Source organism: Anser brachyrhynchus, assembly GCF_964034855.1.
Source record: "Anser brachyrhynchus genome assembly, chromosome: 8".
In the NCBI taxonomy this organism is placed as follows: domain Eukaryota; kingdom Metazoa; phylum Chordata; class Aves; order Anseriformes; family Anatidae; genus Anser; species Anser brachyrhynchus.
Window position 1 is genome coordinate 14,981,528 of NC_137702.1, and position 27,552 is coordinate 15,009,079.

At 42.8% G+C, this 27,552-nt stretch overlaps 2 protein-coding genes across 9 annotated transcripts in view; one reads left to right on the forward strand and one right to left on the reverse strand.

The window, feature by feature from the left end:
- LOC308198795 (uricase-like) lies at nt 1–26,591 on the reverse strand. The gene is made up of 8 exons (XM_080601836.1): nt 26,521–26,591; nt 8,347–8,565; nt 7,497–7,613; nt 7,299–7,377; nt 3,857–4,043; nt 3,260–3,383; nt 2,758–2,841; nt 1–1,932 (listed from the first exon to the last, which is right to left on the reverse strand). Exons 1-8 carry the CDS (start codon nt 26,533–26,535, stop codon nt 1,795–1,797), a joined length of 963 nt encoding a protein of 320 aa, XP_080457962.1. The 5' UTR covers nt 26,536–26,591; the 3' UTR covers nt 1–1,794.
- The window catches only part of DNASE2B (deoxyribonuclease 2 beta), a 20,511-nt gene continuing 3,213 nt past the window's right edge, over nt 10,255–27,552 (forward strand). For 2 of the 8 annotated variants that reach the window (XR_013954203.1, XR_013954204.1), the window contains exons 1-7: nt 10,255–10,429; nt 14,434–14,611; nt 15,822–15,903; nt 16,917–17,078; nt 18,624–18,821; nt 19,390–19,647; nt 22,178–27,518. Coding sequence is in view for 3 of the 8 variants with exons in the window: in XM_080601833.1 (XP_080457959.1) it covers nt 10,317–10,429; nt 14,434–14,611; nt 15,822–15,903; nt 16,917–17,078; nt 18,624–18,821; nt 19,390–19,739 (1,083 nt within the window). In the remaining 5 variants the exon portion in view is untranslated. Of the gene's footprint in view, nt 10,430–14,433; nt 14,612–15,821; nt 15,904–16,916; nt 17,079–18,623; nt 18,822–19,389; nt 20,391–21,276; nt 21,306–21,455; nt 22,105–22,177; nt 27,519–27,552 lie in introns of those variants that run through there. The other 6 variants (XR_013954207.1, XR_013954205.1, XR_013954206.1 and 3 more) reach the window with 6 other exon arrangements.

Below are 27,552 nucleotides of genomic sequence, written 5' to 3' on the forward strand. Positions count from 1 at the left end.
ATTGCTAGTGAGCTGTCATTTGGAACAATACTGGTCACTTTTTGAGGCAAAATTGTCAGAACTACAACGTTATTCTATATGATGTTTGCTTGTATGTACAAGTAGGAAATGTTTTAATTTCTTATTTGGTAAAGAGTCAAATAGTCAAATACTAGTTTGGTTTTTGATATTGCTCTTTATTTGCCCTTGAAAGATACATTAATAAATTACAAGCACCTAAAAATAGCAGAAGTAGCAAGCCATAAGCCCAGAAGCACAATACAACACAAGCTGAACTAGGTAAGAGAGGATGTCCCCAGTAAAATTTAGCAGTGTCATAAATGAAAGTTTGAGAATCAACTAGCAACCAGAGCCCAGCAGATCACAGGATCATGGAATGGTTTGGGTTGGAGGGGACCTTAAAGATCACCGAACTCCAACTCCCCTGCCATGGGCAGGGACACCTCCCACCAGATCAGGTAGGCCAAGGCCCCATCCAACCTGGCCTTTAGCACCTCCAGGGACGGGGCATCCACAGCTTCTCTGGGCAAATCTGGGACTGATCCACTCTGTGGTATCATTTGTCCTGTTATGTTTAAGAAGTTACCTCAGGACTGTGAACAGTGCCTTCCATTTGTCTGTTATGTCCTGCTCACCAAGGCAAGTTCCTCTCTTGGAACATGGTGCAGGACATGTTCTTCATTTTCAGTGACTGTGAGTTGTACCGGTTGTACCCAGAGGAATGCTGCAGGTCTAAACTGAGAAGGCACAAAGGCAACCAAATTGCAGTTTTCAGAAATCACTTTGGGCACTTCCCATTGGATTTACACTCTGCCACATGGAGTTCTGTCACAATGACACCCAGAGAAAATGAGGGCAGCAGTCAGAAGCTGTTAGAAGTTGAGCAGGATTTCTATTGCAAATGGGGCAGCTGCAGTTTGAGAGACAAGAACTGCTGGTCTTGTAGTTTTATCTTAATGTTCAAAGCTATCACCTGAGTAACTAAAGTAAGATATGCATTGTCTGTCTATCTCCCTGCCCCTCCCAGAAATAATATGGTTACTTAGGTTGATTTCTGCCTGCTCAAAAGTCACGGTGAGATTAATGAACTTAAGAAAACTATTTAATTAAAATTACAGAGATAGCCCAAAACCACAGACACCTCAGCAGTTAATATAAAAGTAATTATAAAGTAACTGTATAGTCTGATGAATAGCAGCAGCAGCTATGCAGTCAGAACACATGCAGAGAAATTAGTAAACAGCTGTTAACTAGTCATACTGCAAAGAAGGTATAATAGATTTTTTTTTTCACTTCCTTCACAAATCAATGTCTGACTGATTCCCCACTCAGTTATTGGGTCAGAACCTCAGCTCTGTATAACAGTGTGGCATCAAGGGGTCAGGATAGCTTATGTCAATGAAATCTCTGGTCTCACGCCTGTATATTCATTTTACTGAAGGAACATGAATAAATAGAATATACGGATTTGCTGATTTTGGGTGTCAAAAGCATGTTAAAGATTATCAAATTAATTGTTTCATTAAGAAGTCTGGAAATAGCTGGTTTAAAAATTGACTATAATGTTTCCAGCAGGGATTTTTAAAAGAATTTATGGGGTTTCAATGTGCAAATCACACTGAGATTCAGGGAGAGACTTTGATATCTGAATTTCTGAGGCTTCTTTAGAAATCCCAACATATGAGTTCATAAAGGGAAAAGTAGTCAGCAATGGGAGAGGCCAATAATGAGTACACGTGGATAGGAAAGCCATACTGCAAGTTTATCAGGAACGTGTGAGTGGAGCCAAGAGGTTTAGTTTCCCTGGGAAGCTACCAGTCCAAACTGACTTTGCTTCTCATCTTTTAGCATGTGGCCTTGAACTTCTAAGAACTTCTTTCGGCCGAGCGTGCAAGCACAAGAGCCATAAGGAGTTTCCACTGGAACCAGAACCTGAGGAGAATGAGTAGAAACACAGGCGTCATTCCTGAAACAAGGATGTGCCATTGCCATCATAGCAGAAACTGCAGGTATTGACCTCCTTTCAAAATCATTCCTGGGTCCTTTCCTTCCCTTACAGACATCAATGGTAAATTTAGTTATCTCAAGTGAAAGTGGCTCTATAATGTCCACCCAAAAGAGGACAAAGGTAGGATAGGATGGTAGGAGAATCACAAGAATTTGGGAGGGAGACTAGAGTATAAACAGACTGTAAACTGTTGGTTGATCAAAATGGCAACTGCAAAATGGAATAACCCAGTTTCTCTCTGTCATGCAAGGATAACAGACTTTAGGCTTGACCCAGCCAACAGCTAAAGCAGCTGTGGAGGGAGGGGCAAATACATCACAGCCCTTCCATCTCTCACCCTCTGTCTGGTCCCAGGCTTATGCCTTGTCCACCGTTGGACCAGTTTGCTTTGGCTCTGAATGGCTGCAGAACAATCTTTTCACTGCTCTCTTACAGTGTTGGTCTTCTGTCACCTAGAGGTAAAGCCTATGGCCTTAGCTAACCTACTATTTCTGTTACAGACCCCAGTGATCTCCAAAGCTCTCCCCTGCGCTCATTTATTTATTATCAGCAACATAAGAAGGCAATCATCCTTCTGCTATAGTTAGTGTAGATCTCCTTTGGAGGTAGGGTGGAGCTTTCACTGGGGCTGGAGGAGAAAGTTTGTTCCCTTTGGCTGTTCTTTTGCATTGAAGTATAGCTGTTGCTATACTTTAAGGCTGGGAGTTTATAGAGAATCCAGGTAAGTTGTGTTTGGAGCATTTACTTACTTCCTTCTCGTTGGTCAAGCCTAGATTCTTCATGTCTACCACATTGTAAAACGTGTTGTTCAGGATGACTTCTATGACCTGTACCTGAAACCAGGAAAACAGGGCAATGAATTAACACACTTTCTCAGCCAACAGCCTACATTTTCCCTCAGTGTGAAGAAAAACAGAGCAACACCTCCCTTCCCAAAAATATGTACAGTTGATAAAATGCAAACTATTGAACATGTTGCCAATCTTAGAGCACTCCTTTCACTTTTGCTCAAGTCCTGCCAAGCACTGAGTGATACTCTCCCCCATATTATGTTCATGGCTGATAAGAAGCAGTGCTCAGGACTGAACTTGTGAGTGCGCTCATGGTTTTTCAGACAATCAAGCTGTACACCACCAGTTTCCAGTCTTAGAACTGCGAATGGAGATAGATAGGTTCATTTGGGTCTTCTTAGAGGACCAATTAACGTTCACTGTTGTTAAAGTAAAACATCAACAGGAGGAAAGAAGTTACCTGTGACACTTTGGAAAGGACACACATCTGGATAGAGTTGACAGTTTTCTGGTAAGAGGGCGAATACTCCCCACAGTCAGGTGGCCCTGAAAAGGCCTCAAGGATACATTCCCGGACTTTGTTCCTAGAAGTAACACAGGTTCTTACAAAATCTTTGTCTAGATCCATCATGTTTTACTGTGCTTATCTTATTTCTACTTTTCCCTGTCTTTTCTGGCAAATAGATGGCATGTGAGATTTCACAGAAGAACAATGTCTTTCTCCTGTCTCCTCCAAATTCCCCCTCCCCAAGTCTATACTTCATCAGCAAATGTTCTGTTAAAATTATCTAACAAACGAGTTGCAAATTTGTTCTCCTGAAGTGTTCTGTATTGAACTACAAACTGTCCATTTAAATGCTGTTGGCTGATGCACCATCAGGGAGAGAAGTCGATTTACCCCCAAGGCTTGCCTTTCGCCCCCAGCACTGAGTGCTTAGAGCCTCTGCTGAGATCTGTGCTCAGCAACTGCAGATCTGGCCCTTACGCTTGCTGTGCTCTACAGAGGGACTTTGGGATCATAGATTGGGTTGTAAATATTATTTGATTTGACATATACCATATGCAATCGAAGTCAAAATCTCTGCATTCGCCATATGACCATTTGCAGAAGAGCTCTCCACATAAAATCCTGTCGTGCCTTTCAGGTAGTGTGGTGTGTTCATTCTTATAGAAGCCTTCAAATCCAGACTGTGTTGTCTTCATAAGTTTCAGATCTTTAATTCCAGCAAAAACAACCAGAGGACCTGTGAACCAAAAACATATGAGAGTGTGAGCCCTTTTCAGGCGGACAGGAAGGATTTCTGGATGTGCACTTGCAGCAGCAGCTTTAGGACCATCAAGCAGTGACTCCAACACTCATGCTTCTTCTGTAAGTCTAGCTACTTTTAAAAATTATTTTCTGCACACTGATGTTATCAAGAAGTTAGGAAACAAGATAGAAACCACTGAAAGCAGAGCTCAATCTAGAAAGAAGAGAATCCTATCAAGTGGTCTGCAATGTCAGTCACGGAGAGTTTAGGACACCCCTTACCTCACTTCCTTGGAGCTGGGATATGCATTGGGTTGGCTCTCATTGATGCCACTTCAGAGACCACTAATTGCTTGAAAGTGAAATGAAATAGGCTACCTGTGCTGTGGTACACAGGAGAGGTAAGGTGGAACTTTTCTAACAATGTATAGAGTGTAGAAACGCTGTAACAAGACTGGAAGCCTCAGCCAGAAATTTGCTTTACGTATCCGTCCTGTTGTTAGTTTTGCATCCATTAGAACGAGAGGGCAAGGAGCCAATGCAAAAGCGTGCAGTTCAGCTAATTAGCAGGCACTGGCACTGATACAGATGCCACCCACAGGTTCAAACTGACAGTGTTTTTGCTCTTAGACACTATTTATAAAATGTGCCGTTGCAGATCACCGCTGTATGGGTGGATTATCTAAAGACCAGATAGTTGTGTCCTGAACATTTTCTTCTATCCGTTTGGATGGAAGCTATACAATTTCAACTGGTCAATCATTTAGATTACACCAAACTGATAACTGAAAATTTCACTGACCAGACCTGCCAAAAAAGCAGATTTAGAAAGGAGAAACTTTGCTCCGCACAGGTTTATCCAGAGTCTGTATAGATGCTCAATGGCTGAAGCCCATGCTGCTGCTTTGTGCTGCTTGTGGTGCTCACACTAGCTAGTCCAAAATGACTCCTTGAATAAGCCTGGCCATAGTAATCCTGCCTTTGACACACCTTGTCTTTAAACTGTACCTTTGCAGGAAGTCATATTAGAAATAATTCCACTGTGATGGATATTCCCAAATGACATGATCGTTTAGGGTATTTTTTTACATACATTCTCACTGGATATGATTAGAACTGTACTTCATCTGTTTATTTTCTTGTTTAAATTCATTATTGTTTTTGTTTGTTTGTTTTTGAATGAGTCCAAAGAAATGTGCTATTATTTTGGCTACTTTCCCATGTTATTTACTAAAGCTTAAGGTTTATCTTATCTGTCCAATATTCTTGGACAGGTTATTCTGGATTTTGTTCAGATCTTGATGAACTCATAGCTTAGATATAAAATAGTAATACATGGGTATTAAACTAGTGCAGATACTATCAGTGAACCTTGAAATATATTTATCTCATATTCAAATGCATAGTCGTGTTTGAAAGAGCCGCTTGCAATGCATGATTGCTGGCTGGCTATCTAGCTGTCTATCTGGATCTTACACTGAAGAAATAAAATGCCTAGGAAAAGCTTTCAAAGAAATAAAGAGCCCACCCTATGCGTTCAGTATGTTTTGTGCTTGTGCTGTCTTTTCAGTAGTCTAAGGGCAACTCCATTAAATTACTTATGATGTTTTCAGTTTCTGAAAAATTCTGAGCCTCTTATCAGTTGATATAGCAGGGGAAAAAAAAAAAAGGGGGCAAAAAAAAAGCTGTAATTCTATTAAGTCTCACCAGGTTTCTTTTAATGATGAGTAAGGTATTAAAACATAGGATTAACTGAGAAATACATTTCTGTGTCTGTCTGCTAGGTGCATAGGAGGTTGCTAAAGATAGAGAAGGTTCTCTTATGAGAAAAATAAAAGGGATTTGAAAATCTTCTCTTTAATTACTGTTCACCCAAGTAGGCAATCATAAAGAAATAGCTGAAGGGCTATATGAAGTGAAGACTAAGAAGGAAAGACAATGTCTTCAGAAAGTCTCAGTAAAGGCTTCTTGTTTGCATAGAACCTGGAATTGCAAAATTTCATACTGAATTATCAGGAGGATTAAAAATTTAGATTCAATCTGTACATTAGGAGTAGATGCTCTTCAAGAAAGTGTAAACTCCTATTCTTTCTGTCTGTCTTTTTTTTTTCATTAGGGTTTCTTTCTTAACATTTTCCAGAAGCCAAAAGGAATTATATTGAGGTTGCCAAAATATAGAAGTAGTCAATGTTACTATGAACATTAAAAAAGATTGTGCCAAAAGACATTGGGCTCTTGCATGAGCTCTTCCTTCTCTTTCAGCAGGAATATGGGGACAATGCTGAACTGAACCTTTCAGAACCTGTGTCCAAGCTGCAAGCAAAACTGGTCCTGCCACTGGTCCTAATGCTGATATGTTAGGAAAATAAGGAGAGAGGGTAGGATAAGAAATACCTCCAAGTTACTGTCCTAAGACAGATCTGACAGTAATTAGGACAGTAATAGATACTGAACTAACGCCTAAAAACTCCAAATGCATTGTGTGAAACAATGTGGTGGTCTCAGCTCTGTTCCCAGAGGTCTGATGGATTCGTTATGTGAAACACCAATGCCAAGAGATTGAACTGATGCTTTTGTTGTGTGGTATAGCGAGAAGAGAGATTTTTTTACATTCTGGAATGGCAAGTCATCCAACAACCCAAAACTCTTAGTGAAACCAAACGGTGCTTTTTTAGTCATGGTGTGCAAAAACAGTAAGTATGCTCTGAAGTGTCATGTGAAAAACAGTTTGCATGTAGACCTGAGTGCTTATGATGTTCAGGCCAGCCTGACTTGCAGCAATGAAACTGCATCTTTAGAAATAAAACTAAAGCATGTTGACAGGGTTTTGAAAATGACTGCAAACTAGGCAATTGTCCTATGGCAAGGTGGCTTTGTGATGTATTCTCTATAGGGAATGATAATAATGAGACTGCAGAATACAGTATAATGTTAAAAAGTGAGCAGAGCATTCTCAGAAGGCTATTAACTCCTGTGACAATATGTAACAGTTGTGGTGAATGTGGCAGTGTAACCAGTAAGTGTTTAGGGCACACATACAGATGTGAACTATATTGGATTTTCAGCCTTGTCTCAGAGATCAAGGACTGCAAGATTAGACCATAAAAGTACTCTTCGGTTTAGGCCTCTGGAGAGGTTTGGTTGTGCTGTAAGCCCTGTAATAGCTTTTGCTCTCTCTAAAGCCATCTTTATCTGTCATCAGCAGAAATATTTACAGAGAAGTAGGGGAAGCTACAGAATCTTTTCTCACCATTCCGGCACTGCTCAGCTTCACAAAAGCGAATCCCATCAGGAACACATATAAACGAGTGGATGTGGGGAACGCCGTTCTACAATTCAGAGCAGACATGTAAGTGCAGCAAACAACACCTTAACTGGGAAGCAGGAGCTAAGAGAGTAAGGAATAGCTCCGGACTGAACCAAGTGAATGCCTTAGTATTTCAGATACCTCGTGTAGACGTTGCCATGGAACTTCCTGGACATAGGTTTTGACGTAGGCCACTTGGCAAAATGTTGTCATGAAGTGTTTGCAGATATCTATAGCAAATTGTTCTAAAGTTGGGATCTAAGGCAGCAAAGAATATTATTAGAATGAAGCAATTACCTCATCTACAAAAGTAGATTGTTCTAATTATAAATATTTGGGAAGGATCAGTGTTGTTAAAAATACAGATTTCTTTTGATTCTGGCTGTGCACACAGTGAGGCTAGTCATTTGATCAGCTTGCAGCATACACTGCAAATAGCAGCTACAGATTCATATCCAAAATCTCCCATTCTGCAGTTAGGGAGCTAGAGCCTCTGGGCTGAGAGGAACTGCTACAGAAGCCTTAGGCTTTGAGGACATAATATTGAAATAATCATAGTGATACTCTGGCTCAGCTTTGCAGGCTAAAGATAGGATTTCATTACTGAGAGAGAGAACTTGATCTGCAGATTGTCCATACAATAGGAGGAACTGAGCAAGGGAATTCTGTTCTCAAACCCAGGAGACCCAGCCATTTTCATTACTGTGGTTAATCAGATGTGAAAGTCTCTGTGTTCTAAAGTTAAAATAACTAAAATCGTTACTAAAATTGTTAGACCAGGAGGAAGGGCCTCAGTAACCCCTGTATGCAGGATGAGCACTAGAGGAGGAAAATTCTCTCCCAAATCTTTGATGGTGATTTTAGTGCCAACTTGACATGCAGATGGGGGGACAGATTCTTCTGATTCATTTTGAAAATAAAAAGTCAGCATAATAAATGCTTCCAAATGAAGTGATAAGAAAAGCAAGGCTAGTTAAAAAATAAAAGATACCCCATTTTTTTTGGCCAACACCAGGACGATATTCTTTATGGTGTCTGTAGGTATCACAAAAGAGTTGTTTCCATCCAGGTACTCATGAGCAGAAGTCAGCCGGAGGTGGGTGCAGACTTCCACTTCTTTAACGAAGTGCTTCTTCCCTTCTCTATGGAGGCGAAGGAACTTAATCGTGTTTTTGCCATATTCACAGTTGAGGACTTCTATATCCTTAATCTGCAGAGAAAACACATGTTACAGTCATGAAAGAACTCAGCGGAAGCATCAGTTACGATTAGTTAGTGAAACACAAACAATGCTTATTGTTTTATTTCTGTTGTTACCTATGACAATGTAAATATTTATGTTACAAATCACCAAGTCCTGATACGAAGAAAAAATGTTTTAAGAAGATGTCATTGCAAGTTGCAGCTGTGACGGAATTTAAAACTTTTATTGGGGGGCAGACCATTTAACACGAGTAGCAGTGAACAATTCTCTCTCTTTCATCACCTTTGGATTAATCCTGACTGTGGCCCTTCACTGAATCTTCCCCATCATCCTTCCTGAGGCAGGGGTGTCCCCATCTGTTGGGTCTGTGTGCCCCACCGCTGTCCCACCGGCAGGGCTGCACCTTCCTTGGCACAGCTCCTGTCTTCCCCAGCCACCCGAGCAGCCACCCACAGCCCCCGCAGCGTGCGATGCACCAGGCAGGGGCATCCTGCAGGGCGTCAAAGTGGTGTTTCGGTGAGGGAAGGTTGCTTTGTAAGCAGGCACAAGTCCCGAACAGAAGATGAAAACAGGTGTCATGTTCCTGGTGGTTTTTTGTTTTCTATTACCCTATCTGTGCACGTTGAGATTCCCCAGAGAAAGAAGGAAAGAAAGGCCAAACTGGGCTGGTTGAAAGTATTTTGTTGCATGTGGTTTACAGCCCTGATTGCTCCTGAAATGGATGAGAAGCAAGTTTGAGCAGCAAAATTCAGCTCTTGATTCATACCTCCAAAATCTTCCCTTTCTGGAATCATTGTTTTTGTTTGCGTTAAGCCCTAATCATTTTTATCCTGCTTTGGTCAAACACAGCCCAACTTGCACAGCTATTATGGCGCTGGAGGCACTGCAACAGACAAAAATACTGGGGAGCTTGTGGGGATTTCTTTTATGCTAAAATACCTAGCAGTTACTGCACTAGACTTTCCCTGAGGCTGAAATATCTTGTACCTAATATTAATTTCTTTCAGCATAAGCATAATGGGAAGGGAGAAAAGAATATTTTCAACACTAAAATATAAATTGAAACTTTTTATTCATGACTTGCTGAAAACATTATCAGATGTAAAATTGCTCAATTCAGACTTGTTTGTTCCTAAGAGAAATGCTAATGCATTTAAAAGAGAATTAATATATATATATTATCTAATCGTAAGTAAATTACTGTGGCTCAGAGTTTTTTTCTTGCTGTTGGTTTCTGCAGGCTCAATTCCCACAGGCAAATTAAGGCTCCCTATTGACAAAATGAGAAATGGGGGGCTCAGCGCTGCACTGGGAACGCACTTTGCAGGAATGGTGCAAAGTCTGAGCTCACTGCATGGGCTGGATGGAAAAGTAGAGAGGTGAAAGTTGTTTTGGTTTGCTTGTCTGAAAACTGAGGTTTCTCAGGTAGTTGTCAAAAAAAAATCAGACTGCTTTCATACAGCGTTAAAAAAAAAAAAAGTTTGTATTATCTGTGTCTTGCTTTGAAAGCAGGCTACCTTACGTGTTTTAAATATTCAAAATAATTCCTCCAAAGATGCAGATGTAAGTTTTCTCAAAAGTATAATTTGACAAACGTCATTTTGCAATTTTGTTGCCCAGATTGATCCGGGGAAGCTGCCAGCCGCTCCCTGTGGGTGTTCACTGCGCGGCTGCCAGGGCCGGTGGCTGAGGAAACGCAGCCAACTTCTGCTTTTAGTCTCTGCCCCGCGCTCACACTGTGCAGCTGAGGCTCCAAGATGACCGTGGGGTCTGCATGGTGTAGCCCTGCTGTGCTGCTGCTTCTCTCTTCCCCGTCACTATGGGCAGTGCAAATTTCCTGCAGAAATGAAGACGGGGAGGCAGTCGATTGGTAAGTAAATACCGCGCATGGGAGGAATGCTGGATGAGTAAATAACACCTAAGATTACTCTGCGTGAAGTAGGTGGGTCGCTGGGAAGTAATGCATAGCAATCACTGGTTTAATCCTGTTTGCCTGTGAGTAGTAGCTGAATTTTGCATTTGGAAAACCTAGGGTAAGTTATTGAAAGGTGATTTCATTCCACGGAACCAACCACGCTGCTGCATTATGAGTAACTGCAAAATAATGACGGGTTTACGCAGCGTTTTTGTCTGATGATCAAAGCCAGCCTAACCTGTGTTCAAATGCCAAGGCTGCGACTGCCTGCAGCAGCCCCCACGGCGCCGGGTCGCAGTGAGGGCTCCTGCACAGGGCCTCGCTACCTGCAGGAAACAGTCCGGGGGGAAACGTCGTATCCTGCCCTGAACCTTGCTGCCCGTCCCCGACCGGCAGCGGGGCAGGATTTGTCCCCTCGCTGTGGCTGTGGAGGGGGAGCTGAGGCCGGGCCGCCTCCAGCAGCGATGCGGGAGAGGTGCGAGGAGCGTGGGTGGACGCGGCGGTGTGGGAAAGCGCCGTCTGGTAGCATCGCGCTGCCAGCACCCAGCCCGGGTTTGGGTGCTAAATGATTAATTGGATTAATGCGCTTTGAAGATGAAAGACGCAAAGTGTAATTACGTAATAGCCAACCCAGGTTTAAAAAGTGAAACGAGGCCTCTTAAAAAAAAATTAATAATAATAAATAAATAAATAAAAGAGTACTGAAGCATCTCAGAGATAAATATCAACCAATTTAAAAAGAAGATTCTCACTGAACAGCGATTAGTTTGTATACAAGCAATAAAGGAGTGGGTGCTGCTCGTGTAACAACAGCAGGGCGTCCCTCCCCTCGCGTGCAGAGCTGGCTGCAGGTGGGCCGCGGCCCGTCCCCCCGCGGGCAGGCTCCTCAGGCACGGGCACCAGGCCCACACCGCGCTGCGTCGGCACAGCGTTGGGTGTCCGAGGGTCCAGCCCGGCCCTGTCACCCCTCACCCTTGCCAAGGCACCTCCAGATCATGTCATTTGTCAGGAATCAGTCCCTTAGGTGGTGCTGCCAGCCAACAACTCGGTGATAAGAGAAGTTTAATTTATCTGCAAAGTGTAATTATTCCTTTCAGAATGAGTCTGCATGTGCTAAAGCTATAAAACAAACAAAAACCAATGAACCGCCAATAACAAAATAAAGGCAGTTCCTGAGGGATTCCAGGGCTCCTGCAGGGCCTGGTGCAGGCCCTGGTTCCTTCTGACAGGCGTAGCAGGGAAGAGAGGGGGGATTTTGTTTCAAATGTGCCATGATCCAAAGGAGGATAAACTCATCTGTCAGCATGGGTCATGCTAGCTTATTGACAAGAAATAGTGAACCTTTGCCTCGTTCTGGACTCGGTTGCTATGAAGCTGATTGAAGAAGCAGAACTGAAACTGCTGAGAAAAGCTTCCTCTTAACCAGAAGATGTTGATGCCCTTTCAAACAAACACGGATTTTCATTTTTTATATTAATTTAGCAAGAGCTTTATGTGAGTCCCTGCTGTTCAGTGGCTTCCTCCTGCAATATAATTGCTCATTACGAGTATTCACACACTTTTCATTTGGTGCTAAACTGGAGGTATCGCTTGCCTTATCCGATCTGATCCCTCCCTGGAAGTGCTCAAGGCCAGGCTGGATGGGGCTTTGAGCAACCTGGTCTGGTGTGGGGTGTCCCCGTGCAGGGCAGGGGGTTGGAAACAGATGGCCTGTAAGGTCGCTTCCAACCCAAACCATTCCGTGGTTCTGGGATCCCACCTGCCTACCCAGACCGCCTGCGGTTCCTACCCACATGAAGTACTGCATGGGCAAAGGTCCCCAGGTGCATCCCAGCTGGGAGCTCGCCTCGCTGTCCCCTGTGCACCAGGGGGAACGGCCACAGGTGCGGCGCTCTCAGGAGAGCAGAAAGTCTCTGCTGTATTCACCCAAGCCCATGACTCCTTGGAAATCTTTTTGCACACATAAAAGAAAAAAAAACACAACACCTCTGCTTTCTGAACAGGTGCTGAGTCAGGGATTCAAGCCCGGGCTGTGCATTTGTTTTTATTGGAGGGGAAAAAAAAAAAAAGAAAAAAAAAGGTAAAGATGTGATTACTTCTAGTGCCTTAGTGTTCAGGCACAAGCTAACACTGTGACCGTGCTAATTGGATTCCTTGACATTAATGCCTTTGCTTTTCCTCAGTTCTCAGCAAAGTAACTTTCAGTCCGCTCCCACAAATACTTAAGCCACTTAAGCCCTTGAGAAACTTCCCGTGTGCAAAATAGCAGTGAAGACTTTTATACAGTTTAAATTGCTAATGCACTCAACTGGCTTTCTGTACAGGTCCAAAGCATTTATCGCCTGGGAATCAGCAGGCAATTCACTGATAACTCAGCTACAAGCATTCCCTCCAGCACATCTGCTAGCGTGTGTTTGTCAGCTGCAAGGCTGTAAACACTGGCAGAGCATAAACCTCCCAGCACATTTCAAAGCAGTTTGGAAAGGCTTCAGATATTAATTCTTGGCTCAGCTCCTACTCTTATAGCTACTACTACCACTTGTCTTTCCAAATCTTCATTGCAAATAAAGGGATTGTTGCGGCTCCTCGTGCACGGAATGCTCTCACCAGACCTCCCATACAAATCACTTCCTCATCTTCTCTAGAATCTGTCATCAGCTACAATTTGTCCTGAGAGATTTAAGGAACATCACTCAGCTAGTGGTGAAACTGGTGGATTACCGGGATCACCTCTGTGCTTCTCTTCTTCCTGTACATGTGCCCTTCCCATGGACTAAATGTTCCTCTTTCAAAATGCTTTCCTGGCACTTTAACCTGCTTTCCGAAATGCATTTTTTTTTTAACCAACTGACCAACTCTAAATTAACTGGGCGAGTCCTGCTCCTCCTGACATACATACAGTGTTAAGCAGTCAAGCTGCATTTTTGGTAAGTACCATAGTATCAAAAATAAGGCCCCTCAGTTCTTACTATTGACATAAATAACAAATTACTTAAGTACAGCACTCAAGGAAAGTGGCTCGATTAATTACATCGCAGTTAATCCCATGGACTTGTGCACTAGGAAAACCTGTTTACTTCATCAGGGACATTAGTAGGAACTGAACAATTTACCAACAATATTTAGTACTCTGCAATTTTGAAAAGATTTGTATTTCTGGCTAATTGTTTGTAAATATTCAGTTTGCAGCAGTTCCGTGTGAGTCGGCTATGAAAAGTAGGATTGTAACAACATTATTAAATAGTTTCATGCTCATTTGTATATATGTATATATGAAAATATTGAGTTGTGTAATTTTATAATTTAATACTCCATTTTATATAATTAATTTAAATATAAAATTATATTCGTATAGAATAAGAAATTATTGGTAAGAGATGCCCATGCTGACCAAGGGAATGCCAGACTGAGCTTGGGAGCTGAGGTTCAGGCCCAGTCTCTTGCTGTCTACCAGAACCAGGAGTAACAGGGATTTGGTGGCTATGCAGGGCTCCAGAGGACTTCCCTGCAATCTCCATCCCTGCACAGGTTTTCCTGGTGCATCTCCCTGATGCTGAGCAGGCAATTCGTTCACTGAAGTGCCAGGCAGAGCAGATTCAGCCTCGTCTCCTCAGCAGCCTTCTTGCTGAGGGTGAAAACCCCATAACCGTGCGACACAAAGCTCTGCTCAAAAAGGTACACATCCACATTTTAGCCACAACAAGGGCGTTGGTGCAGCAGGGACGAACCAGAGGTAACGCAAAACCAGCTCTTTTGGTGTACAAATAGCAGCATGGCCACAGCAAGAGGAGCTTGGTGCCAGCTCAGCCTGCAGAGAAGCAGAGTGAAGGTGAGCCCAGCACGGGCATCCCTGCGGTCACCCCGGTCTTCAAACCCTCAGGGCGGGCAGGAGAGACTGACCTACGTATTCAGATAGGATGGTTTGCAAGAAAAACAAAACTTGCTCTTCTCTGTTGCAGGTTTGCTCTGTACAAGCTGCCAAAATACACCAGAGGAGAGGATGCGGGGCTGGGGCTGCAGTACCTCTACATGGATGCCCTGGTGCAGGACTGGCAGCTCGGCAAATACCTCATCAACATGACGCAGGGCGCGCTGGGACAGACACTGAGGCAGCTCTACGAAGCATACGAGTCCAAGGCAAGTGATGTTTAATTACCATTTTGCTCGTATGTTTACTTGATATTACATGCAAATGAAATGAAACTAGCCAAAATAAGCACGTAGAGCTATGGCAAGACCTGACTGACTAGATCTGCTAAAATGCATCAAGGTGAGTGTGCTGGCAGCTCAGCAGATTATTTGCAGTTTTGGCTACACTTAGAAGTTACCCTAGAAATTTCTAGTCAAGCCTTTCACGCACTTGAAGCATTGCCCATCAAGTAAATGAACATTGGTACGTAGGCCCTGTGGCTTCTTTTCTGCAGTTCCTCTTGAGCAATGGCTGAAGCGGTGAACTGGCTGTCAACTCAGCCCAGGGCTGGTGGTGACTACCACTGACCTCCATCCTAAGTCCTCCCAGGTGCATGTGTTTCAAGCTCCATCTCTGATCACATTTGGGTTTTGTTGTTCCCCCATTACTGCTTCAGCAGTATTATTTTTTCCAGTCAGAAACCTCATTTATATTTGTATGAAATGATTATAAAATACCACAAGATCTGCCTATAGTTATTTTTTACCATCCACATAGTCTACGTGCTCACATTCTTCGGAGTCTGGGTGTGTCTTTGCATTTCTACTGCGACTTAATGGTAGGGTGTCATTAAATTTATATGTAAAAAAGACTCCCAGAAGTCAGTCAAATATTGGCAAACCCCGCAACTTTCCTATCCCACGTCACACCATAGTTGCAATACAAACAATCTTTTACAAACTCAGTATTGAGCCACATTGATGCCATCTTCCTACCCTGCTATCATCGCAAACTGTACACCAGGTGGGGAAAGTTCTCTGTTCAGGAGGAAATAAGGTGTGGCTGTATGCAAATACTTTGAAAAAAAAAAAGTATTAATCGTTTGTCCTTTGTAAGAACACTTGTCATGGCTATTTTTCCTGAGCAAACATTTTCACAGGATCTGGTAGCTAAATCAGAGACATACACAAAGGACGGGCTGTTGCAATGACTGAGAGAACTTCCACTTATATTAACTGGAACCCTAACGCTGAGTCTTTAGGTTTATTTTAGTGTAAACTCTGTGAGGACAATGCCAGCTGACATGGGGGAAGAATGAAGCTCATGATATGCACAGAGAACTTCTGAAATCTTTCTTCTGTTCTCAGCAAAATTTGTTTGCTTAAGTGCTTTCCTCTTACCAAATGTCATGTTTCAGAAATGTGTCTTTCCCTGCAGAGCAACAACACTGCATATGCAATCTATAACGATGAGGTCCCTCATTCAGACTCCACCAGCTGGAAAAGAGGACACACCAAAGGTACAGGGAGAGTCCCCAGCTGCTGTTTCCTCCTTTTTAAAGCCGTGCATAACATCTATTTGTCTGTTTGTCAATCTGCATATCTAAAAATCCTGCCTAAAGCAAAACTGGAGAATGATTTGCATGATGCATGGTTTGCTGTATAGTGATATCCGTGGTAGCTTCTGTTCTGGTACTGCTGTGCCTGTGCTCTGTTGAAGAACTCTTAATGATTGTGGACCCTTTCTATTCAAGACTGGAAACTCCTGTCTCTCCTTTCAGCAAGTACAGACCACGTCGTCCTGAGCTGGCTGGCAACAGCAGCACAGGGGACAAAGGGAGAGGCACCCTACATGACAGAATTGACCCTGAAAGCCTCCCAGATCTCCCTCTGAGGGCAGGATCATGGAAGCACTAAATATGCAGTGACAGTACAACATGACTTTAAATAGATAAAACCTCTGTGGAGGTCTAAGTGGTCCCTTGAGGAAGCAGGGTTTGCCCAGCCCAGCTCTGGGATGGAGAGGCTTTGCAGGGCTGTGTTTTCAGGTGGCAGAGCCGCCGTGGGTTACTATTTCCTGAGCCATCTGCAGCAGGGGAGGCATACCCCATCTGCCCCAAATGCAGTTTGGTCTAAGGAAGAGGGCGTGGTGCTGACAGAGCCCATTTCCCCTTATACAGCAATGAAATTAAGGGAAGGGAAAGGAGCAGTGGGGGAAGAGTTGCAGCCATTAAATCATCAGATTTTTCAAAGACAGCTTTTGAGCAGATAAAGAGAAAAGGTTTTGCAAAGGTATTTTTTCAAAGGAACGGTGATGACAATTGAAGTTAGGCTGTGCAGGAGAGAATTACTGCAATTCTAGCACAATATCAGTGTCTTCTACAACCCATTAATATACTCTAGAGGCAGACTGCTGTAGCCATTACCACACTGAAGCATGGTGTCTGTGGCAGCAAATCCAAAGAAGGACACCACTGTGATGTCTCAGGGCTTTTCCCTCCTTAATTCATTTGCTATAACTTTCTTTTGGCAGGGTTTCTGCTCTTGGACAAATCACAAGGCTTCTGGGTGATTCACAGTGTGCCCCTGTTCCCTCCCTTCCCTGAGGATGGTTATGGGTACCCGGTGAGTGGGCAGTCCTACGGACAGACAGCCATCTGCATAACCTTCAAATACGACCAGTTCACAGAAATAGGTATGGAAAGCTTCTTCCCAAGGATGCCTTTGCTCTGCTGCACCTCTCTGACTCCTTTCCTTCGGGCTGTGCCTCCAAAACTGATTGCTCTTGTCCTTCATTGTCACATTTGGAAACCAAGTGGGGCCTGGAAGCTGCACCCTTGGCTTTCAGTTCTGTTTATCCAACCATTTTGTGTGGGAATGTGGGAAATTCACTCTTCCAGTCTGCCTCCATCTCCCCATGGGGACTATTGGGATAATAATAGTCACAAGAGCATACTGAGGGTAAAGTCAGCCCATGCATACCAAACGCTTTGGAAATATAAAGGAGGATGATGAATCATTTTTAACAGTAATAGCTCATTCAGCTGCAACAGTCTGCCATTCTAAAAATGCAAGGCAATCACTACTTGAGCTGGAGTGGTGGCCTTGACACATCAGAAATACAAAGTACGGAATAAATATTCCCAGATTTCCACAGGTACATTTTGCCACATAAAATACAAATCCTAAAAATAAGAAAAAGGAAATTTATACCCATAAGACTCAGAACTACCTGACACTGGAGTCCTGAAGGCTGGCTGTCAAGGGCATTATAAGAAGCCACATGTTACGTAACACTTTTCACATTGCTTTTTACATTTTGCTGAGCTACAAGTCCCAAATTATATTAAATAAATGTGTAAGACTGTGCAAATGTGCAGGCTGGTCACACCACAGAGCCATCAAAACCAAGTTCCTGCTTGCGGAAGCACATCTTTGCATGTGCTTAGGAAAGAAGACAAGAAAATGAGAAGCATACAGTAATGCTTTCCTGCTCTATCCTCCCAGCTTCTGGTAATCTGTGGTTTAAGGATTTCCTAAGCTGGAAAGACTGGAAAGTTCCTAATGGACTCATCTTCATGAGCTCATCAGTTGTGGAGCCCATTTGTTCCCTTGCTCTTTACAACATTGCTGGCAAGGACTTTCACAGTTAAATTGCACTGTGTTCAGAGAAGTACTTTGCAGATTGAATCCCGACTTTGAAAGTCAAGCTTTGTTCTGCCTAAAACTCAGCTGGGTCGCTTGGCAGCTCTTCTCTTTGGCTTTGGCTTGGCGAGTGTCACTGACTGGAAACGACTCCTGTAAGCACAGGCTTGAATTCACACATGCTGTCTGAGTGCCGTGTGACCGCTCAGAGGCTTGAAGGTGACCGTGGAGGGATGTGGCATGGACTAAGACCACAGACTGGCAGTCCTGCTAAGAACAGGGAGGTACACATGGAAAAAAGGGAGCATACTCTCTCAGCCAGACTATGAGATGCTGGGTCAGTCAGAACACAAAGCAATTAAACATGTTTTTGGTTGCTAAAACCAAAGCTACTTTGAGACTGAACTGCTCCAGAGATAAGCTGTGAAGATTAAAAATGATTCAGGTTTTCCTTCCCAGACAGAACTTTACCTTCTTGGTTGCTTTGCTTTAACCCGTTTTCATTTTGTATGTGTTCATTTCTTTGTGTGTTTTTTATTGTTGTTTTTTTTTAATTGTTTTTTGTGTGTGTGTGGGTGTGTGGTTTTTTTTTCAGACCAACAGATGCTGAGCTCTAATCCACAAATCTACAGCTGTTCCCTCGCTAGTGCCTTTCAGGCTGATCTCCCAAATCTGCAAAAGCTCTGCGCACGCTCCAGGCTGCCCTCAGCCCCCTTGCACCGCCTCTCCAAGCTGCAGTCAGCTGGCGGGGAGGCCTTTCTCCACTTCGTGAAGTCCCACTCATTCATGGATGGTAAGAGAAACTGCTGTTACCTACCACACGTGCTCAAGCAAGTAGTAAGCAGTCAATGTATTCTTTGACAGTATTTACTTTGAGGGGAAAAAAAAGAATTTCAGTTTCAGAAATAAATGTAATGGAGTACTGGGAATGGTCTTCCATCATAATATTCTGTCAGCTCCACTAAGTGAAAAGCTGTCTGATCTTTCAAATGTTTTAAAATGTACATTAATAGGATTGTCTGAAAATTTCTTTCCAGTTATTTGGCTGCAGCAACAAAGGACAAAAATAGGGTTTGAATCATCAGCTTTTTTGTTATGAAGGATTAAAAATTCTTTTTCCTTTCCTTTCTTTTTTTTTCCTCCTGCTGATTATTTGTAACAGGATTTCCAGGAAAAGAAGGGAAAACAGGAATGAATTTCTGAAACAAAAATCAAAATAAGAGGAGGTTGGGGGCAAAATCTCTTCTGGTTCACTTCATGCATTAGAATTAAACGAGCCCAGTTTAGGTGATCCTTTCTGATCCCCACTTAAATGAAGGCAAAGGAAAGGCTGATTTCTCCCATCTTCTGTTATCCCACAGATATCTACGTGGCCTGGGTGGCTCAGGAGCTGAAGACTGATTTGCTGGCTGAATCCTGGCAGCACTCTGGCCGAAAACTTCCCTCAAATTGCTCTCTGCAGTACCATGTCTACAACATAAATCTCATAGGGACACCACTGAACTCCACCTTCCATTCCATCGAGGATCATTCCAAATGGTCTGTTTCAAAGAAGAACGAAGATCAGTGGACCTGCATTGGAGACCTAAACCGTGCTGCTGAGCAAGCTTGGAGGAGTGGTGGGTTCATGTGCACACAGAATGAACACATCTACAGTGCTTTCAGAAATTTGGTAATCCAGTATGAAAATTGCAATGATGCTTCCACCTAGATATAAATGGACCATTCCTCCCAAACAGCATAGCCCCTTATTACATAAAAAGCATAGGAAACATCTCCCTTAAACCATATTTTCACTCTGAAGAACAGTCCTGTGAGTTGCCAGATGTGCTAGACCTTTGCATTGTTAGCTATAAAAGCAGCTGGTTTATGGGTAAAACACATCTGGTTTTCTCTCTGCACAGTAATGCCACGGCAAAACATGCTGCTGTCAGTGATGATGCACAGGGGACCTCAGTGAGTGATGCTGGACGTGGGATGTGAGGAGGAACAAAAACCTGCCTTGCTAGCTAGGTTGTCTGGGCGGTTAACAGGAGAAAAGTACCCTAAAATGCTTCAAAATCACCTCCTGTTACAGGTGCTGTTGAGATCAATCAGAGCATGTCTGCTGAGTTTGGGAGTAGGCTGGGCTGAATCTCTTAAAGAACAGGCATAATTGGATGCAGACAGGAAGACAAGTAGTCTGTGGACAAGAAGGCTTCATTTTTATGATTAATTTTTAGAGAAGAAATGAGCTTTAAATAATTTGTAACCACTATCTTGGGAGTATTTCTAGTGCTTTTATTCATGTGCAGTAATCATATAAACAAATAAACATGTCCGAATTATGAATGAGTGAAATAAATTAAGAGAGAAAATGGTCTGTTTATGGTCTCCCTCTTCCATCTACAGCCATTTGTGGTTTATTACAATGTTTTATAGCTGCCAAAGGAAAAATGGAGAAAATTTGAAAAAAAATTAAAAGAAGAATGTATTTGAAGGAAGATATTATTTCACCTACATTTTCACACTATGACTAATGTGGCTATTAATTTTCAATACCTGCATTCTCAGACTTAGCATTTAAAGTTTGCATGGATTTGTTATAAAGACAGAGCTCCCTTGCAAGCTCCTGATAAACTTTTGGATTCAAATTACAAAAGTTTATCTGCTTTTAATATGTTCCTAAAAATAGGTGTATATCTCACTTGTGCTTTTTTTTTTCCTGAACTGGTGCTATAAACTCCTGTCTGAAGGTTTGGCTGTCCTGCTAATATTTCTGTGTTTTGCTGTGTTTATAGTCCATACCCCTGACTATCTACATCTTAAAAGGAAGTAGATATAAAGAAATACCCCACAACCACAAGAAGTTGTTGAAGACTTCCTTCCCTTTCCATCGTGAAAAATCAAACAAGCAACAAAGTGTTCAAAGTACCAAATATATTAATATCAGATCACATTTGTTCATACTGCTTGAAGAAATGAAATTATTTAATCTGGCCTTGAAGAAATAAAATTACTGTATCTGGCCTGCTTAACACGGGGAATTGTGCAGGACTGGATTTTTTATTTAGTTGATCTGGATTGAAGGAAAACCCAGTTCTCATAGCTCAGTGAAAATAATGTAGATAGCTTAGATATTCTGCATGAAATAAACTTTGTTCTTATCCTTGCATAGGAACAAAAAATTTGATAAATAATTTGCTTGATTATGTTTTCCTATGAAGCTTGCCAAATTATTTACATATATATTTTTCATTTTTTACTAGCTGTGGTCAAGTAACAACTATTTGTGGCAGTGAAAATTGCCAGTGAGGCAGAATGCTCAGCAGTGGGATGGGTGGTAGGACATTGCTTGGATTAGCCATGATAAAATTCATTTGTCTTTTCCCCATTTCCATGGCAGACACTGGCCTAACCTGCCTGAACTCTTGTATCTTGCCCACAGAGCTGCATGCGCGTGACCTCACTGCACAGGAACGGGCAGGAACACTTCACTGGGGACAGCTCTGGTGAGGTGCTCCGTCAGGCATCAGAGCACCGGACTGGCTCCACCACCTGTATTTCCTATGGGAGATGCTCAGCCACAGCATTTGGGTCACAGAGCTCGACAGCAAGGAGTCTCCACCTCAGGCTGACACAGTGGTGTGTCACAGTCCCGCTCCCCAGGCTACAAGTCAACAGCCTATCAGTGGGCTTTAAGTGCTAATTGTTATTCTTAATCATTTGATCAACTGCTAGTTATCATAGAGCAAGATTATTCACAGCATTCCTCTTCCAATATGCCCAAGACTGGTAGCCTCCATGTTAGCTGCTGCTAAAGAAGCATAAACGGCAGGGGGAAGATGGGGAGAAACATTACATGACAGTCACCTAAATAGGCAGGTTGGGTACACGCTTATTTCACAGGTGTAGCAATACAAAGGCTGCAGTTCTGGTTCTCTCTTTTTTTGACTGTAAACAGTTTTAATGCAGTTTTCCTCACATTGCGTAATGTCCATATTTACATATCCCAGTATTTCCACTACATACATTATAAAACTCAAACTCATATGCCTTCATAGCATGCATTGTGATCAATTGCTGGTGTGAGAAGTATTTTTGCATATTTTTCCAAGGTTTTAATTTTAAAATGTGCTGTTCTTTGTCAAAATGTCAAATGCTTGACAGCTCTATCCACCCCATGCTCCCTTCGCTGCCCGTGGTGACCCCTCTGGCTGGGCTGCTCCTGCGGAGGGGGACATCCAGCACGGCCCCTGCAGTGATTTCGGGGGGACCTGCTGAGCCAAGCTGAGGCTGCCAAAGGACAGAAGTCTTGGACACAGCCTGGAGAGGGCAGAAAGCTGTTTTCCATCCTGAAAACCCCGTGTCTCTTCCCCTCAGCACGCAGGTATGGCTATTCTGACCCTTGGGCTCTGTTCTGGTTAGACTAAATGTGAACATTTATTACGCATGAAAATTGTTTGCCGAGGGAGTAGGAGAGGCCAAAAGCACACATTATTAATCCACTAAACGTTGCTGTAATGCAGATGAGTTTGCAACAAACACAACAGCAGGGATCATTGTTTGGTAGGAATTGCCTTGTAATTATTCAGGCAAGACTGGGCCCTGTCCCAGCACGCATCGCAAGCGCCCAAGCGACGGGGAAGGCGAACGCAGCCTCTCGCAGTGCCCGCCCGCCCCAGCGTCTCCCACCCTCGCCACCACCGCTGCCCTGCAGAGCAGGCAGCATGCCTATCTTCCCCTCCTCTCTGGAAAACCAGGCCCGATGGTTTTCCTCTGAACCCCCAAGGATTCTCCTGCAGCGCCAGTAGTCGGGGATCCTTTGGGTAGTGTCTTGCTGTGCTGGAAATGGGCATTTTTACACAGACCTAAATGTAGGAGGCCGTCTAAAGGATTAGACATCAGCCTTGTTGGGACAAAAACTAAAAGACCGTGAAGGTGTGGAAACTTAAGCTGTGTGAAATTTTGTTCCAGCTGGGCACTTACTCCACTGGAAAACAGGCAGAGGCATCCAGTCAGAGGCCCTTTCACAGGGTGGCCTTTAAGGGGGGACTGCTCCAGGTGTCTTCACAATGACTGAAAATATCCTGAGAGCTCGCAGTGGGAGTCACCCCTTCCGACAGTGTGCTGGGAAACTTCTTGAGGACTCCATGCCAGCCATCTGCCAGCAAGTGAAAGGAATTCTGAGGAGAAATTTCTCTGACTTAGCTGGGAGCCTTCCCTTCTTCGAGGCATGCCAACATAGCCTGCCACTGGCCTTGTCACAGAGGTTTGCAGATCCATTTCTGAAACAAAGTCTGCTTCAAAGCAGGCATTTTTAAAAGTACCTAAGTCCTGCAGAGCTGTGCAGGTTTTGCCCATCCAGCTGCCAGCAATGCCCGTTCTGCCAGCCGCCCTTGCAAAGCCGTGCCTCTCTCGCCTCCCCAGCAGCTCAGAGCAGCTGCTGCACCAGCAGTGCCCTGAGTGCAGCTTCCTGCTCTCGGAGCGGGAGGTTTCCAGCAAACACCTCTAATGCAATCTCTTATGTCAAACAAGTGCCTTCTCAGCGTGCCTGTGGTGTGAAGAGACAGCGCTATTTTTGAGAAGACATATGGGCCTCTCTTGTCCCTCTCTTCTGTTTAAATATATACACCCCTGACTCCTGAGAGTAATGAAATGCTAAAGAAGAACATTGTGAGGTGTTTTTTTATGTATCAAAGCATCCTTCGCATTATTAGCGTAGTCACATAATTATCCCCAGAGAAACTCACATCCATAAGTTAACACCCATAAATTACTGTGTGGATGTCTTTTATACCTTCATTTTCAGCTTCTGGGAAAGATACATCACTGGGTTCTTAGCACAGTAATTGCTTCCAAACATGTAATCTGCCTATGCCCTGGGTAAAACGTTCAGGAGACAGAGCCATGCTGGCAGTGTCTGCTAGAATCTCAGTGCAAGCCAAAGCCTAACTGTGCTCAGAACATGATGCAAGAATGTGATGCACCTCTTGTGTTTCACAAGAGATTTCTTAAAAAGACAGAAAATTAAAAATGAGAATGTAGAGGAATAGGAATTTATGTTAGGCAAAGCATGGAAAATAAAATCTTGTAGCAGGGAATAAACTCTCCATAGTGCAAGGCAGGGAGACAGATCTGAGATTTCAAGCTAGGCTATCAATATCAGTATATTATAGATACTCTGATACCCCAAGCAGATTAGCTATATCTAACATTTTCCTACTTAGATCAGAGATACCAGATTAAAGGCCTACCCTGCTAAATATTCTCAGAATCCTTCAGCAGTAAAAGCTGCTGCATGTGACCTCAGAAACCAGTTGTAGCACTTTCAGATCTTGGCCTCAGATAGGAGGTAGTTCATAATATTTTATATTTTTTTTGGCAGGCTCATTATATGCTTATCTACTGTTTTTAACTGATTTATCCCAGTGTAAAGAATATGCTATTCTAGCCATTCTATGCATATTTGATACCTTAATTTTACTCAAAGTGTTAAATAAACACTAGGACTTGAAAAATATATCTTAGCTCTAAAACAGCTGTTACATTTTTACTCAAGTGATTTTAGTAAATCTCCTTGATTTTATTCTTTTCAGTTGAGATCATTTTGTGTTTCTACACAAGGTAACAAGTGACTATTCCAAATCTCCTGTAAGACAGATAAAAGGGAGAAACATTCTTCTACTCCTTTCATCACTTTGCAGTTTGGGAACTGCAAGCTGGTATTCAAATATTCAAAGCTTTACTAGAATAGAGCATAGTATTCAATGTCGCCTGCTGGATTGCTGGCGATTGCTACAAGTGGTTCACAGTAGTACACTTGTGCTAGCATTGCATAATTTATTAATCATAGAAATTGTGCATGCAAATTAGCCACACAGTTCTGCATCATCATGTATTAACCAGAAGATTTGTCTTCACATGTATTAACGCTCTCAGATAATCATGTCGCATTACAGCAGTACACATTTTATGCATCACCTTCCAAAAACTGTCAAAAGCTCACTAAAAGCCATGTCATCAAGTGTGTTGTTTTTTGTTGTTGTTCCTGTACTTCTGACTTTCCAAAGTTTGAAAGTATTTAGCTCCAGGCCTTTTCTGTATCTGGCTTTTTTTAGGTTTCCTATTTGGGCTAAGGTTCTATCAGGCAAAAATCAGTATTTCTCTTTCCATAGTGCACTTTCAAAAATGTATTTTTTGCACTAGGATTCTTCTGCTTAGCTCCACTGCCCACTGCTTCATGTTGAGGATTAAGAACGCTGAGCTCAGTGCACTTTTCAGGAACTGTTTCCGTCCTTGCCCTGGAAACTTCTCCATTGCTCATTCTGACCTGGGCACTGTGCAAATGAAATCTGCATCTTTTCCTCTCTTGCTTTCAAACTGCTCCGATTATTTGTTGCACGAAAGTAAGATTTTCAAGGTGAGTGAACTGACAATTTTGCATGAGACATTTTTCAAGGAAAAAGCAGGTAAGAAATGCTGCACAGCAAATAGGGACAATTACTACAGCCGTGTTCCCTGCTGCCCACCAACCTGCCCTCCTCTTTACTGCCAAAGGATGTGAAGTACCAGAGAAATCAGAGCAAAGAGAACTTGGATAAAAACTCAGAAGAGGGAACAAGACAACTGAAAGTGAAAAGTGAGCAAGAGAGAAGAAGCAAGGGGAGAGCAGAAGGAGCATTAGGGTGGGAGACACACTCGGGGAGGTCAGAGACCTCCATTTTGATCACAGAGGACCATTAGGAGTTAATCATGCACAAATCCAATTTGCAGCTTGTTTCACTTACTTAACATTTATCCATTTTATAAATGTAGCCTCCACAGGCTATGCCACAGAGAGAAAAAAAAAAACAAAAGGCACAAACTGAAGTGACTTAGCCAAGTATTAAAAAAACAAACAAACCAAACACCCACAGAGGAAGCCGCTACCTGTTTGTTACCAAACCTACAAGAGGTGGGGCAAGTCAAAGGCAAAAGCATTAAATATATAAAAGTAGGAGGGAGAAATTTATAAGCCAAACTAAACAGTTTGAACCACACACATTTGAACAACATGCTGTAACTTTTTTTTTTTAAAGGAAGCTACTATTAAGATTTAAAACCAATAAAAGTACAACGAAAACAAGAGGTGCAAAGCATTTACAAGAGTAACTGCAGACCATTTCATTATGGACCATGACACTAAAACCATTCTCATCTCATTAAGAAAGCTGCAGGCAAAAAAAAAAAAAGTAAATACAAGTACAAAATAACATAAACAGTGATAAGCAAACTGATGCCTTTAACGCTTCACTCTTGGGATTATCACATGCATCTCTACAACTTGTAGCATTTTATTCTCAGATAAAAATAAAGTTTACTTTAGAAAACTCCCCAGTTTTATATTTTCTGTGGTTTCATCTCTTCCTACATCCTGATCCTGCTTGGTTCTCCAGCAGGAACAAGCCACCAGTGGTCTAGCACCATAGTTTTGGCCCTGCACTGAGTCAAAGCCAGCAAGCATTACTTACTGTCACTTGGCTCATGGTGGCCCGCTGCCTGCTAGCTTCCCAGTCTTGGATCCCACAGAGGAGTAATGGCAGTGCAGAAGCTGTAGCTCTATAAAAACTGTCATCGTAATATCAGAGGAGGAGCTAGGCATAAGGGGTTGGCTCCATAAATGTAAATATTTCATAATTTATTTAGTAACATGGCTTTTTTTTCCCCCTAGGCAAAAGCTTTAATAAAGGAATAGGTCTACTGCAACAAAGGAAACAACAGCAAAAATTGAGACAAGGACACATCCTCCTAAGTCCATTAATGCCAGTGGGAGTTTGCCTTCATCTTCAGTGGGAACAGAACTTCAAAGACACGGCAATCACCCATACAAACCGGAGGATAAAATCTGAACCTTCCACGGTCTATGACACAAACCGTCTTCAGAGGATGGTACCATAGCCCTGACACGGTGAAAATGTCTCCAGCGGGATTTTCACAGCCTGGCTTGACCACAGCCTTGTCCACAGCGCTGCCAGGCCGGCTGCTGGGACGGACATCAGAGCGGCCACTGGTGCGGGCGGTTTCTTCGGCAGAGGCTGGGCAGGCAAGGAAGGATGCATCTCCTCATGGTGAACGCTGACCCCCTCGCTGCTTATGGGTTTGATTTCAGTGCCCTAGTCCAGAAGCAGTAATATCCCCACCTTCACAGGTCTATTTTTTCACACATCAGTAATTTAAGAGCCTCTCAAAGACTGTCTCTGACAGAATGAAGACTGAAAGCTGTCTGTATCGCCTCAGTCCTACGGTTGTTGTTAGCACTGAGGAAGATGAGCAGTGTAGACAGTGAGAATCTTCTCCAGGAAGATTCAAGATTTTTATTTATTTGCTTGTTTGTTTGTTTATTGAGAGCATTGCCAAAGATCCTGCAGGAACAGATAACTTATCTTTTTTTTTTTTCCAAGAAAATGCAATATTTATTTAATACCAAATTCCTTTGGTTTCCAGCACCCTCACTTCTAACTATCACCAGGTATAAAAATCACCATGTATGAAATAAGGGATGA

Excerpts from the sequence above, each read along its gene's own strand:
- LOC308198795 (XM_080601836.1), bottom strand. Across the intron at positions 4,044-7,298 it reads AGCTGAGCAGTGCCGGAATG|GTCCTCTGGTTGTTTTTGCT; the intron begins GTGAGAAAAGAT and ends TTTGGTTCACAG. Across the intron at positions 3,384-3,856 it reads TTTGACTTCGATTGCATATG|GAACAAAGTCCGGGAATGTA; the intron begins GTATATGTCAAA and ends TGTTACTTCTAG.